General features: G+C 48.3%; 1 protein-coding gene across 1 annotated transcript in view; it reads right to left on the reverse strand.

The window, feature by feature from the left end:
* Positions 1-321: 321 nt before the first annotated feature.
* LOC138666363 (oocyte zinc finger protein XlCOF7.1-like) overlaps positions 322-17,467 on the reverse strand; it is a 42,953-nt gene continuing 25,807 nt past the window's right edge. Inside the window, exons 3-11 of the mRNA XM_069754591.1 lie at positions 4,543-4,644; positions 4,346-4,476; positions 3,903-4,297; positions 3,515-3,582; positions 3,338-3,468; positions 2,816-3,205; positions 2,107-2,281; positions 1,809-1,957; positions 322-380 (exon numbers count right to left, since the gene is read on the reverse strand). Of these exons, the coding sequence (XP_069610692.1) occupies positions 322-380; positions 1,809-1,957; positions 2,107-2,281; positions 2,816-3,205; positions 3,338-3,468; positions 3,515-3,582; positions 3,903-4,297; positions 4,346-4,476; positions 4,543-4,644 (1,600 nt within the window). The remainder of the gene's footprint in view (positions 381-1,808; positions 1,958-2,106; positions 2,282-2,815; positions 3,206-3,337; positions 3,469-3,514; positions 3,583-3,902; positions 4,298-4,345; positions 4,477-4,542; positions 4,645-17,467) is intronic.

The following is a 17,467-nucleotide window of genomic DNA, read 5'->3' on the forward strand; positions in this document are numbered from 1 at the left end:
CTGGAGAAATCAGGACACAAATGCAAGCAATTGTCTCTCAAAGATTTCTGATCTTTATTGGTCGGACCGCTCTTTTTATGGGAAAAATTGGGCAGTCTCAGCACATTACATCATGGTTTTTTCCAGCTTAACACTTATCACAAAACTCTTTTGATCTTACATGTGCTATTATCTTTATTATCATTGGACCATTATTCTAATGATTATTGCTTTTAGTCTATTTCTGTACCGTTATCGCCCTAATGGCTGCTTTGGGTCAAGCTGACATCTGTCTATGCACGCATTCTACTTATCTTTGGTTTATTGGGGATCAATTCACCTTCATGCAGATACATTTACTCTCGATAAGACTAGGGGATATACACAGATCTTGGTACATCCTGGTACAGAGTAATCAACAGAATGTGGTCTTATGACAGTGAATCAGAAAACCTTAAAGCTACACGAGTCTAATGTTAAGCAAAGCGTCCATATAGGTTTGATTTAAATTTATCTTCACATGCCATACATTCTCCCCTTAACAGATACAATGCTGCTTGTCTTCACAATGCCAAAAGTAAAAAAAAGTTTTAAAAAATATAAAAAAAATAAAAAAATATATAAAAGTTCACATCACCCCTTTCGCCCCATTCAAAATAAAACAATTAAAAAAAATCAAACATATACATAATTGGTATCGCCGCGTTCAGAATTGCCTGATCTATCAATACAAAAAAATTACCCCCAGAATGGTATTATTAAAAAAATCAGCTCAGCACGCAAAAAATGAGCCTTCACCCAACCCGAGATCATGAAAAGTGGAGACACGACGGGTATGAGAAAATGGCGCAATTTTTTATACTTAATAAAGATGAGCACTCATTCCTTGACAGACCGCATCATGGCCATTAGTTAGAAGCTGCTATTGATCTTTGGAGCAGGTAAGTTCTCCCTGAGTGGTACATATTGGGCCGTCTGAAAACGGAGTTTAGTCTAGGACAATTTGTCTGTACTACTAATTAACAGCTGTTACAACACCAAACTAGGGCAGTCAATTATACTGTATTGTCACATACTATCTATTCCTGACACTGGAGTGGCTTACAAACTTACAAAGTATATAGTTTGAGGTCTGGGATCTGCCAATATGTGGCTGGTTTTCTGACTGTTTCGGATAACATGATACATGATTTTGTTTTTTTTCGTCTTGTCTCGCTTCAATATAGGTCAATATTAAATATTCTCCTGATGAGTCGCCTTTGGTGAGGACGATGAAAACCATAGAAATGAGAGGCTTGGAGAGTGAGTGTATATACGTCACCTCACCCTATATACTGAACTGTGGGGTACATGTTTTTTCTATTAGTCACCTACTGACTAACCTTAAGGGGGTGAATTATGGGTATAAATTTACATTTAGCATTAATAAAGTTTAATTTCATCCTTTTGTCAGCAAACATGAGGAATGACAAGAGACAACCCCTTTAAAAAGATTAAGTTTTGGTTAAAACTATTCCAGCATTATGAACATAAAAAAGGCTTCTCCCCTATGTGACGTCTCTGATGTTTATCAACAGTTGATTTCCAAGTAAAATATTTCCCACATTAAGAAAATGAAAAAGGGTTCTCCTCTGTGTGACTGCACTGATGTCTAACAAGAAGTTGTTTCCATTTAAAACATTTCCCACATAATGAACAGGAAAAAGGCTTCTCCCCTGTGCGAGTTCTCTGGTGACTAACTAGACTCCCTTTCTGGTTAAAACATTTCCCACATTCTGAACAGCAAAAGGGCATCTCCCCTGTATGAGTTCTCTGGTGTCTAACTAGACTCCCTTTCTGATTAAAACATTTCCCACATTCTGAACAGGAAAAAGGCTTCTGTCCTGTGTGATTTCTCTGGTGGCGAACTAGATTCCCTTTCTGGCTAAAACATTTCCCACATTCTGAACAGGAAAAAGGCCTCTCCCCTGTGTGAATTCTACGGTGATTAACCAAATCTGATTTCTGGTTAAAACATTTCCCACATTCTGAACAGGAAAAAGGCATCTCCCCTGTATGAGTTCTCTGGTGACTAACTAGACTCCCTTTCTTGTTAAAACATTTCCCACATTCTGAACAGGAAAAGGCTTCTCCCCTGTATGAGTTATTTGGTGTATATCAAGTTTCTCTTTGTGGGTAAAACGTTTCCCACATTCTGAACAGGAAAAGGGCTTCTCCCCTGTATGAGTTCTCTGGTGACTTACTAGATTCCTTTGCTGGCTAAAACATTTCCCACATTCTGAACAGGAAAAAGGCTTCTCCCCTGTGTGAATTCTATGGTGATTAACCAAATCTGATTTATGGTTAAAACATTTCCCACATTCTGAACAGGAAAAAGGCATCTCCCCTGTATGAGTTCTCTGGTGACTAACTAGACTCCCTTTCTGATTAAAACATTTCCCACATTCTGAACAGGAAAAAGGCTTCTGTCCTGTGTGATTTCTCTGGTGGCTATCTAGATTCCCTTTCTGGTTAAAACATTTCCCACATTCTGAACAGGAAAAAGGCATCTCCCCTGTGTGAATTATACGGTGATTAACCAAATCTGATTTCTGGTTAAAACATTTCCCACATTCTGAACAGGAAAAAGGCATCTCCCCTGTATGAGTTCTCTGGTGACTAACTAGACTCCCTTTCAGGTTAAAACATTTCCCACAATCTGAACAGGAAAAAGGCTTCTCCCCTGTATGAGTTCTCTGGTGACTAACTAAATTCCCTTTCTGGTTAAAACATTTCCCACAATCTGAACAGGAAAAAGGCATCTTCCCTGTATGAGTTCTCTTGTGACTAACTAGACTCCCTTTCTTGTTAAAACATTTCCCACATTCTGAACAGGAAAAAGGCTTCTCCCCTGTATGAGTTATTTGGTGTATATCAAGTTTCTCTTTGTGGGTAAAACGTTTCCCACATTCTGAACAGGAAAAGGGCTTCTCCCCTGTATGAGTTCTCTGGTGACTTACTAGATTCCTTTGCTGGCTAAAACATTTCCCACATTCTGAACAGGAAAAAGGCTTCTCCCCTGTGTGAATTCTATGGTGATTAACCAAATCTGATTTATGGTTAAAACATTTCCCACATTCTGAACAGGAAAAAGGCTTCTTCTCTGTATGAGTCCTCTGGTGACCAACTAGATTCCCTTTCTGGTTAAAACATTTCCCACATTGTGAACAGGAAAAAGGCTTCTCCCCTGTGTGAGTTATTTGGTCTGTAACAAGTTTCTCTTTGTGGGTAAAACATTTCCCACATTCTGAACAGGAAAAAGGCTTCTCCCCTGTGTGAGTTATTTGGTGTGTAACAAGTTTCTCTTTGTGGGTAAAACATTTCCCACATTCTGAACAGGAAAAGGGCTTCTCCCCTGTATGAGTTCTCTGGTGACTTACTAGATTCCCTTTCTGGCTAAAACATTTCCCACATTCTGAACAGGAAAAAGGCTTCTCTCCTGTGTGAATTCTACGGTGATTAACCAAATCTGATTTATGGTTAAAATATTTCCCACATTCTGAACAGGAAAAGGGCTTCTCCCCTGTATGAGTTCTCTGGTGACTTACTAGATTCCTTTGCTGGCTAAAACATTTCCCACATTCTGAACAGGAAAAAGGCTTCTCCCCTGTGTGAATTCTATGGTGATTAACCAAATCTGATTTATGGTTAAAACATTTCCCACATTCTGAACAGGAAAAAGGCATCTCCCCTGTATGAGTTCTCTGGTGACTAACTAGACTCCCTTTCAGGTTAAAACATTTCCCACAATCTGAACAGGAAAAAGGCTTCTCCCCTGTATGAGTTCTCTGGTGACTAACTAAATTCCCTTTCTGGTTAAAACATTTCCCACAATCTGAACAGGAAAAAGGCATCTTCCCTGTATGAGTTCTCTGGTGACTAACTAGACTCCCTTTCTTGTTAAAACATTTCCCACATTCTGAACAGGAAAAAGGCTTCTCCCCTGTATGAGTTATTTGGTGTATATCAAGTTTCTCTTTGTGGGTAAAACGTTTCCCACATTCTGAACAGGAAAAAGGCTTCTCCCCTGTATGAGTTCTCTGGTGACTTACTAGATTCCTTTGCTGGCTAAAACATTTCCCACATTCTGAACAGGAAAAAGGCTTCTCCCCTGTGTGAATTCTATGGTGATTAACCAAATCTGATTTATGGTTAAAACATTTCCCACATTCTGAACAGGAAAAAGGCTTCCTCTCTGTATGAGTCCTCTGGTGACCAACTAGATTCCCTTTCTGGTTAAAACATTTCCCACATTGTGAACAGGAAAAAGGCTTCTCCCCTGTGTGAGTTATTTGGTGTGTAACAAGTTTCTCTTTGTGGGTAAAACATTTCCCACATTCTGAACAGGAAAAGGGCTTCTCCCCTGTATGAGTTCTCTGGTGACTTACTAGATTCCCTTTCTGGCTAAAACATTTCCCACATTCTGAACAGGAAAAAGGCTTCTCTCCTGTGTGAATTCTACGGTGATTAACCAAATCTGATTTATGGTTAAAATATTTCCCACATTCTGAACAGGAAAAGGGCTTCTCCCCTGTATGAGTTTTCTGGTGACTTACTAGATTCCCTTTCTGGTTAAAACATTTCCCACATTCTGAACAGGAAAAAGGCTTCTCCCCTGTGTGAATTCTACGGTGATTAACCAAATCTGATTTCTGGTTAAAACATTTCCCACATTCTGAACATGAATATGACTTCTTTGCTTTAGGAGCAGTTTGGTTTTTAATGCCTCTTTTGTGACTTTGATTTTCCTTAGTAGTCAGTAATGAATCAGAAGATGGGACCTGTTTCATAGGATCGGATGACAGATCTTTGCTGTGAATGGATGTCGATATATCTGGAGTAACAGCAATCACTTTAGTTGTATCTTGTAGGTTCTCAAGATTATCAGATTTAAAAATTGAAGATGTCAGCTGTCCCTCTGATCTCCTGGTACAGTCATCTGCCAAGACAAAAAACATTTTTTTTTAATAACATATCCTTGAGTTTTATATTTTTGAACATTTCTACTTAAACTGTCCATAAAAATGGCAAGCTACGTAAAAAACTTTAAAGGGAACATGTCACCCCCAAAATGGAAGGTGAGCCAAGCCCAGTCATCCGAGGCTTATCCACAGAATTCTGTAATGCTGTAGATAATCTCTCGATGTTACCTGAAAAATTATAAAGAGGTTAGATTATACTCAGCCAGGGGCGGTCCCGCTGCGGTCCGGTCCGAAGGTCGTCGCTGGTCTGGTCCAGCGCCTCCTATCTTCATTCCATGATGTCCTCTTCTGGTCTTCTCGGTGTGGCTCCGGCGCAGGCGTACTTTGTCTGCCCTGTTTAGGGCAGAGCAAAGTACTGCAGTGCGCAGGCGCCGGGCCTCTCTGACCTTTCCCGGCGCCTGCGCACTGCAGTACTTTTATTTGCCCTGTTAAGGGCAGAGCAAAGTATGCCTGCGCCAGAGCCGCAGTGTGAAGACCGGAAGAGGACATCATGGAATGAAGATAGGAGGCGCCGGACCGGACCAATGAAGCCCACCGCAGCGGGACCGCCCCTGGGTGAGTATAATCTAACCTCTTTTAATTATCTTTCAGGTAACATCGGGGGCTTATCTACAGCATTACAGAATGCTGTAGATAAGCTCCTGATGACAGTGGGCTTAGCTCACCTTCCATTTTGAGGGGTGACAGGTTCCCTTTAATTATTCATCAAGACAATGACAGTTCACAGTCTAATTGAAAACCTTGTTGGATGAGCCAGTAGTGCGTGGTGTTCAACTGTTTGTTCATTCTGACTCCCAAATATCGAATAAAAAGAAACCAATCAATGTAATGTAGGCGAAAATAATACCTTTTCTCATCTCACAAAAAGCCAAGTCCCCACTCAGGTCCATCATCTGTCAATGTAGAAACAGAGGTTCCCACACACTAGTGGCTCAAACAGGGCCGCCATCAGGGCATTACAGCCGTGACTGGTGTATGGGGCCCGGTGAGCAGAGGGGGCCCGCATCGGGCCCCGTCTTATCTGCTCACCGGGCCCCTACCGGCAGCCGCAAGCTGAACCGGGCCCTTAGTGGCGGCCGGCGCTGCAGCTGTTTAACGCTATTGACGTGCGGGCCCGCGCCCGCACGTCGATAGTTAACAGCCGCCAGCCAATCTGAGGCTGGCAACTGACGTCAGGCGCAGCGTGCAGGTCGCCGGCATCTGACATCATTGTCAGTCGCCGACGAGTGCACGCTGCAGCTGCGTGGAGAGAGCAGGAGCGCGGCAGGTAAGCAGAACTTTTTTTTTTTTTTTATTGAGAGCGGCGATCCGGGGGGGCCCAGGCCAGTAAAGCTGGACACAGGGAGGGCAGAAAGCTGGACACTGGGGGGGGCAGAAAGCTGGACACAGGGGGGGGCAGAAAGCTGGACACAGGGAGGGCAGAAAGCTGGACACGGGGGCAGAAAGCTAAACACAGGGGGGGCAGAAAGCTGGACACAGGGGGGGACAGAAAGCTGGGCAGAAGCTGGACACGGGGGCAGAAAGCTGGACACGGGGGGTCAGAGAGCTGGACAAGGGGGGGCAGAGAGCTGGACACAGAGGGGGGGGCAGAAAGCTGGACACGGGGGGTGGGGCAGAAAGCTGGACACAGGGAGAGCAGAAAGCTGGACACAGGGAGGGAAGAAAGCTGGACACAGGGAGGGCAGAAAGCTGGACACAGGGGGGGCAGAAAGCTGGACACAGGGAGGGCAGAAAGCTGGGCAGAAAGCTGGGCAGAAAGCTGGACACAGGGGGGGCAGAAAGCAGGACACAGGGAGGGCAGAAATCTGGACACGGGGGGGCAGAGAGCTGGACACGGGGGGGCAGAAAGCTGGACACGGGGGGGGGCAGAAAGCTGGACACGGGGGGTGGGGCAGAAAGCTGGACACAGGGGGGGCAGAAAGCTGGACACAAGGAGAGCAGAAAGCTGGACACAGGGAGGGCAGAAAGCTGGACACAGGGGGGCAGGAAGCTGGACACAGGGAGAGCAGAAAGCTGGGCAGAAAGCTGGAGACAGAGTGGGCAGAAAGCTGGACACAGGGAGGGCAGAAAGCTGGACACAGGGAGGGAAGAAAGCTGGACACAGTGAGGGCAGAAAGCTGGACACAGGGGGGGCAGAAAGCTGGACACAGGGAGGGCAGAAAGCTGGGCAGAAAGCTGGGCAGAAAGCTGGACACGGGGGGCAGAAAGCAGGACACAGGGAGGGCAGAAATCTGGACACGGGGGGGCAGAAAGCTGGACATGGGGGGGCAGAAAGCTGGACACGGGGGGGGGGGCAGAAAGCTGGACACGGGGGGCAGAAATCTGGACACGGGGGGCAGAAAGCTGGACACGGGGGGGCTGAAAGCTGGACACGGGCAGAACGCTGGACATGGGCAGAACGCTGGACACAGGCAGAACGCTGGACACGGGCAGAACGCTGGACACGGGCAGAACACTGGACACAGGGGCAGAACGCTGCACACAGGGGCAGAACGCTGCACACAGGGGCAGAACGCTGCACACAGGAGCAGAAATCTGGACACAGTGACAAGGGCAGAATGCTGGACACAGTGACAGGGGCTGAATGCTGGACACAGTGATGGGCAGAATGCTGGACACAGGGGCAGACTGTGAGACCCGGGGGCAGAATGCTGGACACAGTGACAGGGCAGAATGCTGGACACAGGAGCAGACTGTGAGACCCGGGGGCAGAATGCTGGACACAGTAACAGGGGCAGAATGCTGGACACAGTGACAGGGGCAGAATGCTGGACACAGTGACAGGGGCAGAATGCTGGACACAGTGACAGGGGCAGAATGCTGGACACAGTGACAGGGGCAGAATGCTGGACAAAGTGACAGGGGCAGAATGCTGGACACAGTGACAGGGGCAGAATGCTGGACACAGTGACAGGGGCAGAATGCTGGACACAGTGACAGGGGCAGAATGCTGGACACAGTGACAGGGGCAGAATGCTGGACACAGTGACAGGGGCAGAATGCTGGACACAGTGACAGGGGCAGAATGCTGGACACACAGTGACAGGGGAAGAATGCTGGACACAGTGACAGGGGCAGAATGCTGGACACAGTGACAGGGGCAGAATGCTGGACACTGTGACAGGGGCAGAATGCTGGACACAGTGACAGGGGCAGAATGCTGGACACAGTGACAGGGGCAGAATGCTGGACACAGTGACAGGGGCAGAATGCTGGACATTGGGGCAGAATGCTGGACATTGGGGCAGAATGCGAGACACGGGGCAGAATGGAGATACGGGGCATGATGAAAGACATGGGGGCATGACTGGAGACAGATGGGGAGGATTGGAGACACAGGGGGCATGATTGAAGACAAGTGGCAGGATTGCAGACATGGGGGCATGGTTGGAGACAGAGGGCAGAATGGATACATGGGGCATGATTGGAGACAAGTGGCAGGATTTCAGACATGGGGGCATGGTTGGAGACATAGGGGGCAGAATGGAGACATGGGGCATGATTGGAGACACTGGGGGCAGAATTGGAGACAGATCGTGCAGGATCATGGGGCAGGATGGATATGATGGAAAAAGATGGGGCAGGATGGAGAGATCACATGGGGCGATCATATGGGGCAGGATGGGGAGATCATATGGGGCAGAATGGATACTCATGAGGGCAGGATGGGAGAACATATGGCTGACGCCAGGAATGAGACACACGGTGGCCAGGATGGGGAATATTATTACCATATGGGCTAATCTAGGGATATTATTACTGCAGTGATGTATTTATTTTATTTTTTGAGGACACTGTTTTAAATGGGGGGGCAGTCCTGTTACTGTGTACTGTGAGTGACACTATGTCGCCTCTTTTTCTTCATGTGGTGTAATGTAGAAGTTGGGAAAAATTAAGTAATGTATTCTACAAGCGGAGCTCGAGATAACTGTGTTATTTCCTGCAGAGAAAAGTCCTGGCTGGATGAAATGATGGCGGTCTGTGCTGGATGAAAGATGAAGGACTTCACCTAGAGACGTCACTGGTGAGTCAGTGTGTTACCTATACACTGACACTATACACTGTATACTGTATACAGAGCTCCTGTGTATAATTTCACTAGTGATCACTGTATTATCTGTACACAGACACTGCATACTAAGTGGAGCGCCCCCAGACACAGGGCCACGTCGTTTCGGTACCGGGCCTCTCTGGTTCGGCTCTGAGGCTGTCACGGTGGCTAGACCCGGTCCGCGACCCTGCTAAGGGGCGTCCAATGGAAGTGGTAGTACAGTCTGTCAGGAGTTCGTGACGCCACCTGTGGTGTTCGGTCAGGGTGACCGACGCTGCTGTGGGGTCCGCTGGGGTGATGGAATAGCAGCCGGATGGTATACCTTCCCACAGGTGAAGTATGTCCCCAGGGCTTCCCAGTAAGGTAGATGGTGATGGTGTGAGGTGCAGGCAATAACGAGGACACAGGATTGCAGTCTCTTTACCTTTTACTGAAGGCTTCAGTACACTCAGTCCAGAGCACGTTCAACCGGGCTATCAGAGACCGGCCGGTCCGATGGGCACATCCAGAGTTTCCTTCACAGATGGAAATCGTTGCCTACCAATAGCGCCTGTGTGTTGTAGTCCTACCCTGCTGAGCATTCAAGATAGTCCTCACAACTGCTGCTCTCGTTCGTTCTCTACAGCTTTCTCTCTCTCTCTCTTTGGTTCCAGATGTTGCTAGTTTCTAACGTCCCCCAGATGAAGTATGGCTAGGACGCCACCCGTTTGACGGGAAGGCTTGGAGGTCTTCCGGGACCCTAGAGACGCCCCTCTCCCAATGTTGCCCCCTATGTCTTCGTAGGTGTAGAAGGTAGACAGCCAACCTATAATTAACTGTCCAGCGGAATTTGAAGTAAGGCCTGAAGTCAGTTACTCCTACGGTGATCCGGCCCCGACTACGCGCCTCAGTAAGATGTTGCCTTCCTCTCTCGGCACGACTCTTACTGGCTCTCCTTTGTGCTGATCTCGTTTACACTGTTCCACAATATTCTTCCCCTCTTGTCTCTTTCTTAGGATACCGTCGCAAGGTGTGCAGGCGCGGTTCCGTAACGTTCATCTCTGTTCGCTAGGCACCTGCCAGGTTCCCACGCCTGACAGGGACCCCCCTGTGTCTTCTCCCCGCAACACCCCCTGCCACGGGATGTTGCCTGGTTCTAACCCAGTCAGCTTCTAACTAACTTCCTCCCCAGCCCCTAGTTTTACCAGTGTGGGGAGTGGCCCAATACATGAAGCCTTTTCCTCCCCCTAGTGGCCGGAGTGTGAAGTGTAATGTGTTCTGGTGATACCTGGTCAGGAGAACTCCTTAGTGCCATTGGATGTACCGCTACTCGCCTTGGGGCCATACTGCAACGACCAGGTCTCTGGGGCGCTGCACTCCCCCCCCGGTTAAATCCAGTACTCTCGGACTGGTGAGAAGAACAACAATATAATGCAATGAAAGACATACACATTTTTAGATGCTGAGAACAATAAAGAGAAAAAGGTGCTTCCCATTATGGGAGGTAAGGACACTTGAACGTTACAAACAAAAATAACAATTAAATATTTTTAAATAACATTATTACCATAAATAACTCTTGGTACCCAGCCGGGTATGCTACGAAGACTTAAGTGCAAATTTCTGGAGCACCTAACTAACTCTTCCTTTAAGGGCGTGTTCGCTGATCCCACTAAAGGCCTACTATCAAGTACTATCATAACTCAACTTTACTTTCCATTCCCACTTCGCCAATGCAGGACCACCTAGCTCCTTGGCAGAGCCTACTGCCATTGCGCCAACCATCTTTCTCATCTTCTAGGAGGACTCTTTTTCTAACCCCTACTGGTTCACTTCACGTTCCTTTCCTCAATCTTTATTAACATTATCAAAACTTTCTAAATCCTTCAACATTATTAACGTTTTAGTAAAACAATCATCAAACATTCCCTTTAAGAGGGACCCAAGTCTCTGTGCAGATTCTCTTTCAGCAAGCAAGTCCTTCTGCAGCAAGTCTTCGCAAAGTCTTCTTTGACTTATAAAACCAGTAGGGGGCACCTTTAAGAAGGTGCAACTATTTACAAGGCCAGTTTGTGAATCATTCACCGTCCATGATTCGGCAGTCTTTAAAACAATGATGAACTTTAGAAAACCAAACGATAGAAAACAATAGGAATCCCGGGTCAACAAAGGGATTTAACCCTGGACGGGTTTGCAAAGCAGCAACAGTTAACTATTTACACATTTTCAGGTTTCCGAGGTTTAGTGCTGTAATGGGGGCCACAGCATCGGCCGGTGACGGCCATATCCCACCCGGGGGAAGCCTGGTTCTGAGTCACCTTCCAGCACCGTCGTATCAGCAGCGGTCGGGGTGTGAACGTTGAAACCGGTGGCAGACTCCGCAAGTGGAGCACCACTCACCGGGGTGGTGGTGCTGGGTCCTATGGGGTCAATGGAGTCCCGCCACCAGTTTCAGTCGTGATCGTCGATGGTGCGACCACTAGCGCACAGCATTTGACCCTCTTGGCGTACCACCCTCGCTCAGTCCAGTGGCAGGTGTAGGTCACATGGTCCCCTCTGTACAAATTTCGGAGTGGATGGACACTGCGGGACTGGGGTTCCACGTTGCAGCTAGTCACATAGACCTCGGTCAGCAGCCCTGGCTCTAATATGAAGCCACAACCCCTCCCCTGGTGGAAGGCCAGCACAATCCCCTGTTTTATCAAACTCTCAGGGCAACAATTGACAAGGGGCACCCGCTCCTCAGGTCGGACAGTCTGCACCATCCTTTCTCGATCTTCCCATTGTGAGATTAGACTCCGCCTATACTGATCCCAGGTGATCATGGAATGAAGATAGGAGGCGCCGGACCGGACCAATGAAGCCCACCGCAGCGGGACCGCCCCTGGGTGAGTATAATCTAACCTCTTTTAATTATCTTTCAGGTAACATCGGGGGCTTATCTACAGCATTACAGAATGCTGTAGATAAGCTCCTGATGACAGTGGGCTTAGCTCACCTTCCATTTTGAGGGGTGACAGGTTCCCTTTAATTATTCATCAAGACAATGACAGTTCACAGTCTAATTGAAAACCTTGTTGGATGAGCCAGTAGTGCGTGGTGTTCAACTGTTTGTTCATTCTGACTCCCAAATATCGAATAAAAAGAAACCAATCAATGTAATGTAGGCGAAAATAATACCTTTTCTCATCTCACAAAAAGCCAAGTCCCCACTCAGGTCCATCATCTGTCAATGTAGAAACAGAGGTTCCCACACACTAGTGGCTCAAACAGGGCCGCCATCAGGGCATTACAGCCGTGACTGGTGTATGGGACCCGGTGAGCAGAGGGGGCCCGCATCGGGCCCCGTCTTATCTGCTCACCGGGCCCCTACCGGCAGCCGCAAGCTGAACCGGGCCCTTAGTGGCGGCCGGCGCTGCAGCTGTTTAACGCTATTGACGTGCGGGCCCGCACGTCGATAGTTAACAGCCGCCAGCCAATCTGAGGCTGGCAACTGACGTCAGGCGCAGCGTGCAGGTCGCCGGCATCTGACATCATTGTCAGTCGCCGACGAGTGCACGCTGCAGCTGCGTGGAGAGAGCAGGAGCGCGGCAGGTAAGCAGAACTTTTTTTTTTTTTTTATTGAGAGCGGCGATCCGGGGGGGGGCCCAGGCCAGTAAAGCTGGACACAGGGAGGGCAGAATGCTGGACACAGTGACAGGGGCAGAATGCTGGACACAGTGACAGGGGCAGAATGCTGGACACAGTGACAGGGGCAGAATGCTGGACACACAGTGACAGGGGAAGAATGCTGGACACAGTGACAGGGGCAGAATGCTGGACACAGTGACAGGGGCAGAATGCTGGACACTGTGACAGGGGCAGAATGCTGGACACAGTGACGGGCAGAATGCTGGACACAGTGACAGGGGCAGAATGCTGGACACAGTGACAGGGGCAGAATGCTGGACATTGGGGCAGAATGCTGGACATTGGGGCAGAATGCGAGACACGGGGCAGAATGGAGATACGGGGCATGATGAAAGACATGGGGGCATGACTGGAGACAGATGGGGAGGATTGGAGACACAGGGGGCATGATTGAAGACAAGTGGCAGGATTGCAGACATGGGGGCATGGTTGGAGACAGAGGGCAGAATGGATACATGGGGCATGATTGGAGACAAGTGGCAGGATTTCAGACATGGGGGCATGGTTGGAGACATAGGGGGCAGAATGGAGACATGGGGCATGATTGGAGACACTGGGGGCAGAATTGGAGACAGATCGTGCAGGATCATGGGGCAGGATGGATATGATGGAAAAAGATGGGGCAGGATGGAGAGATCACATGGGGCGATCATATGGGGCAAGATGGGGAGATCATATGGGGCAGAATGGATACTCATGAGGGCAGGATGAGAGAACATATGGCTGACGCCAGGAATGAGACACACGGTGGCCAGGATGGGGAATATTATTACCATATGGGCTAATCTAGGGATATTATTACTGCAGTGATGTATTTATTTTATTTTTTGAGGACACTGTTTTAAATGGGGGGGCAGTCCTGTTACTGTGTACTGTGAGTGACACTATGTCGCCTCTTTTTCTTCATGTGGTGTAATGTAGAAGTTGGGAAAAATTAAGTAATGTATTCTACAAGCGGAGCTCGAGATAACTGTGTTATTTCCTGCAGAGAAAAGTCCTGGCTGGATGAAATGATGGCGGTCTGTGCTGGATGAAAGATGAAGGACTTCACCTAGAGACGTCACTGGTGAGTCAGTGTGTTACCTATACACTGACACTATACACTGTATACTGTATACAGAGCTCCTGTGTATAATTTCACTAGTGATCACTGTATTATCTGTACACAGACACTGCATACTAAGTGGAGCGCCCCCAGACACAGGGCCACGTCGTTTCGGTACCGGGCCTCTCTGGTTCGGCTCTGAGGCTGTCACGGTGGCTAGACCCGGTCCGCGACCCTGCTAAGGGGCGTCCAATGGAAGTGGTAGTACAGTCTGTCAGGAGTTCGTGACGCCACCTGTGGTGTTCGGTCAGGGTGACCGACGCTGCTGTGGGGTCCGCTGGGGTGATGGAATAGCAGCCGGATGGCAGCCGGATGCCAGGCAGCAGCTGCCAAGGCAAACAGGATCATGGGGTGCATTAAAAGAGGTCTGGATACACATGATGAGAGCATTATACTGCCTCTGTACAAATCCCTAGTTAGACCGCACATGGAGTACTGTGTCCAGTTTTGGGCACCGGTGCTCAGGAAGGATATAATGGAACTTGAGAGAGTACAAAGGAGGGCAACAAAATTAATAAAGGGGATGGGAGAACTACAATACCCAGATAGATTAGCGAAATTAGGATTATTTAGTCTAGAAAAAAGACGACTGAGGGGCGATCTAATAACCATGTATAAGTATATAAGGGGACAATACAAATATCTCGCTGAGGATCTGTTTATACCAAGGAAGGTGACTGGCACAAGGGGGCATTCTTTGCGTCTGGAGGAGAGAAGGTTTTTCCACCAACATAGAAGAGGATTCTTTACTGTTAGGGCAGTGAGAATCTGGAATTGCTTGCCTGCGGAGGTGGTGATGGCGAACTCAGTCGAGGGGTTCAAGAGAGGCCTGGATGTCTTCCTGGAGCAGAACAATATTGTATCATACAATTATTAGGTTCTGTAGAAGGACGTAGATCTGGGTATTTATTATGATGGAATATAGGCTGAACTGGATGGACAAATGTCTTTTTTCGGCCTTACTAACTATGTTACTATGTTACTATGTTACCTTCCCACAGGTGAAGTATGTCCCCAGGGCTTCCCAGTAAGGTAGATGGTGATGGTGTGAGGTGCAGGCAATAACGAGGACACAGGATTGCAGTCTCTTTACCTTTTACTGAAGGCTTCAGTACACTCAGTCCAGAGCACGTTCAACCGGGCTATCAGAGACCGGCCGGTCCGATGGGCACATCCAGAGTTTCCTTCACAGATGGAAATCGTTGCCTACCAATAGCGCCTGTGTGTTGTAGTCCTACCCTGCTGAGCATTCGAGATAGTCCTCACAACTGCTGCTCTCGTTCGTTCTCTACAGCTTTCTCTCTCTCTCTCTCTCTTTGGTTCCAGATGTTGCTAGTTTCTAACGTCCCCCAGATGAAGTATGGCTAGGACGCCACCCGTTTGACGGGAAGGCTTGGAGGTCTTCCGGGACCCTAGAGACGCCCCTCTCCCAATGTTGCCCCCTATGTCTTCGTAGGTGTAGAAGGTAGACAGCCAACCTATAATTAACTGTCCAGCGGAATTTGAAGTAAGGCCTGAAGTCAGTAACTCCTACGGTGATCCGGCCCCGACTACGCGCCTCAGTAAGATGTTGCCTTCCTCTCTCGGCACGACTCTTACTGGCTCTCCTTTGTGCTGATCTCGTTTACACTGTTCCACAATATTCTTCCCCTCTTGTCTCTTTCTTAGGATACCGTCGCAAGGTGTGCAGGCGCGGTTCCATAACGTTCTTCTCTGTTCGCTAGGCACCTGCCAGGTTCCCACGCCTGACAGGGACCCCCCTGTGTCTTCTCCCCGCAACACCCCCTGCCACGGGATGTTGCCTGGTTCTAACCCAGTCAGCTTCTAACTAACTTCCTCCCCAGCCCCTAGTTTTACCAGTGTGGGGAGTGGCCCAATACATGAAGCCTTTTCCTCCCCCTAGTGGCCGGAGTGTGAAGTGTAATGTGTTCTGGTGATACCTGGTCAGGAGAACTCCTTAGTGCCATTGGATGTACCGCTACTCGCCTTGGGGCCATACTGCAACGACCAGGTCTCTGGGGCGCTGCACTCCCCCCCGGTTAAATCCAGTACTCTCGGACTGGTGAGAAGAACAACAATATAATGCAATGAAAGACATACAAATTTTTAGATGCTGAGAACAATAAAGAGAAAAAGGTGCTTCCCTTTATGGGAGGTAAGGACACTTGAACGTTACAAACAAAAATAACAATTAAATATTTTTAAATAACATTATTACCATAAATAACTCTTGGTACCCAGCCGGGTATGCTACGAAGACTTAAGTGCAAATTTCTGGAGCACCTAACTAACTCTTCCTTTAAGGGCGTGTTCGCTGATCCCACTAAAGGCCTACTATCAAGTACTATCATAACTCAACTTTACTTTCCATTCCCACTTCGCCAATGCAGGACCACCTAGCTCCTTGGCAGAGCCTACTGCCATTGCGCCGACCATCTTTCTCATCTTCTAGGAGGACTCTTTTTCTAACCCCTACTGGTTCACTTCACGTTCCTTTCCTCAATCTTTATTAACATTATCAAAACTTTCTAAATCCTTCAACATTATTAACGTTTTAGTAAAACAATCATCAAACATTCCCTTTAAGAGGGACCCAAGTCTCTGTGCAGATTCTCTTTCAGCAAGCAAGTCCTTCTGCAGCAAGTCTTCGCAAAGTCTTCTTTGACTTATAAAACCAGTAGGGGGCACCTTTAAGAAGGTGCAACTATTTACAAGGCCTGTTTGTGAATCATTCACCGTCCATGATTCGGCAGTCTTTAAAACAATGATGAACTTTAGAAAACCAAACGATAGAAAACAATAGGAATCCCGGGTCAACAAAGGGATTTAACCCTGGACGGGTTTGCAAAGCAGCAACAATTAACTATTTACACATTTTCAGGTTTCCGAGGTTTAGTGCTGTAATGGGGGCCACAGCATCGGCCGGTGACGGCCATATCCCACCCGGGGGAAGCCTGGTTCTGAGTCACCTTCCAGCACCGTCGTATCAGCAGCGGTCGGGGTGTGAACGTTGAAACCGGTGGCAGACTCCGCAAGTGGAGCACCACTCACCGGGGTGGTGGTGCTGGGTCCTATGGGGTCAATGGAGTCCCGCCACCAGTTTCAGTCGTGATCGTCGATGGTGCGACCACTAGCGCACAGCATTTGACCCTCTTGGCGTACCACCCTCGCTCAGTCCAGTGGCAGGTGTAGGTCACATGGTCCCCTCTGTACAAATTTCGGAGTGGAGGGACACTGCGGGACTGGGGTTCCACGTTGCAGCTAGTCACATAGACCTCGGTCAGCAGCCCTGGCTCTAATATGAAGCCACAACCCCTCCCCTGGTGGAAGGCCAGCACAATCCCCTGTTTTATCAAACTCTCAGGGCAACAATTGACAAGGGGCACCCGCTCCTCAGGTCGGACAGTCTGCACCATCCTTTCTCGATCTTCCCATTGTGAGATTAGACTCCGCCTATACTGATCCCAGGTGATCATGGAATGAAGATAGGAGGCGCCGGACCGGACCAATGAAGCCCACCGCAGCGGGACCGCCCCTGGGTGAGTATAATCTAACCTCTTTTAATTATCTTTCAGGTAACATCGGGGGCTTATCTACAGCATTACAGAATGCTGTAGATAAGCTCCTGATGACAGTGGGCTT

Source organism: Ranitomeya imitator, chromosome 2 (genome assembly GCF_032444005.1).
Source record: "Ranitomeya imitator isolate aRanImi1 chromosome 2, aRanImi1.pri, whole genome shotgun sequence".
Classification (NCBI taxonomy): Eukaryota; Metazoa; Chordata; class Amphibia; order Anura; family Dendrobatidae; genus Ranitomeya; species Ranitomeya imitator.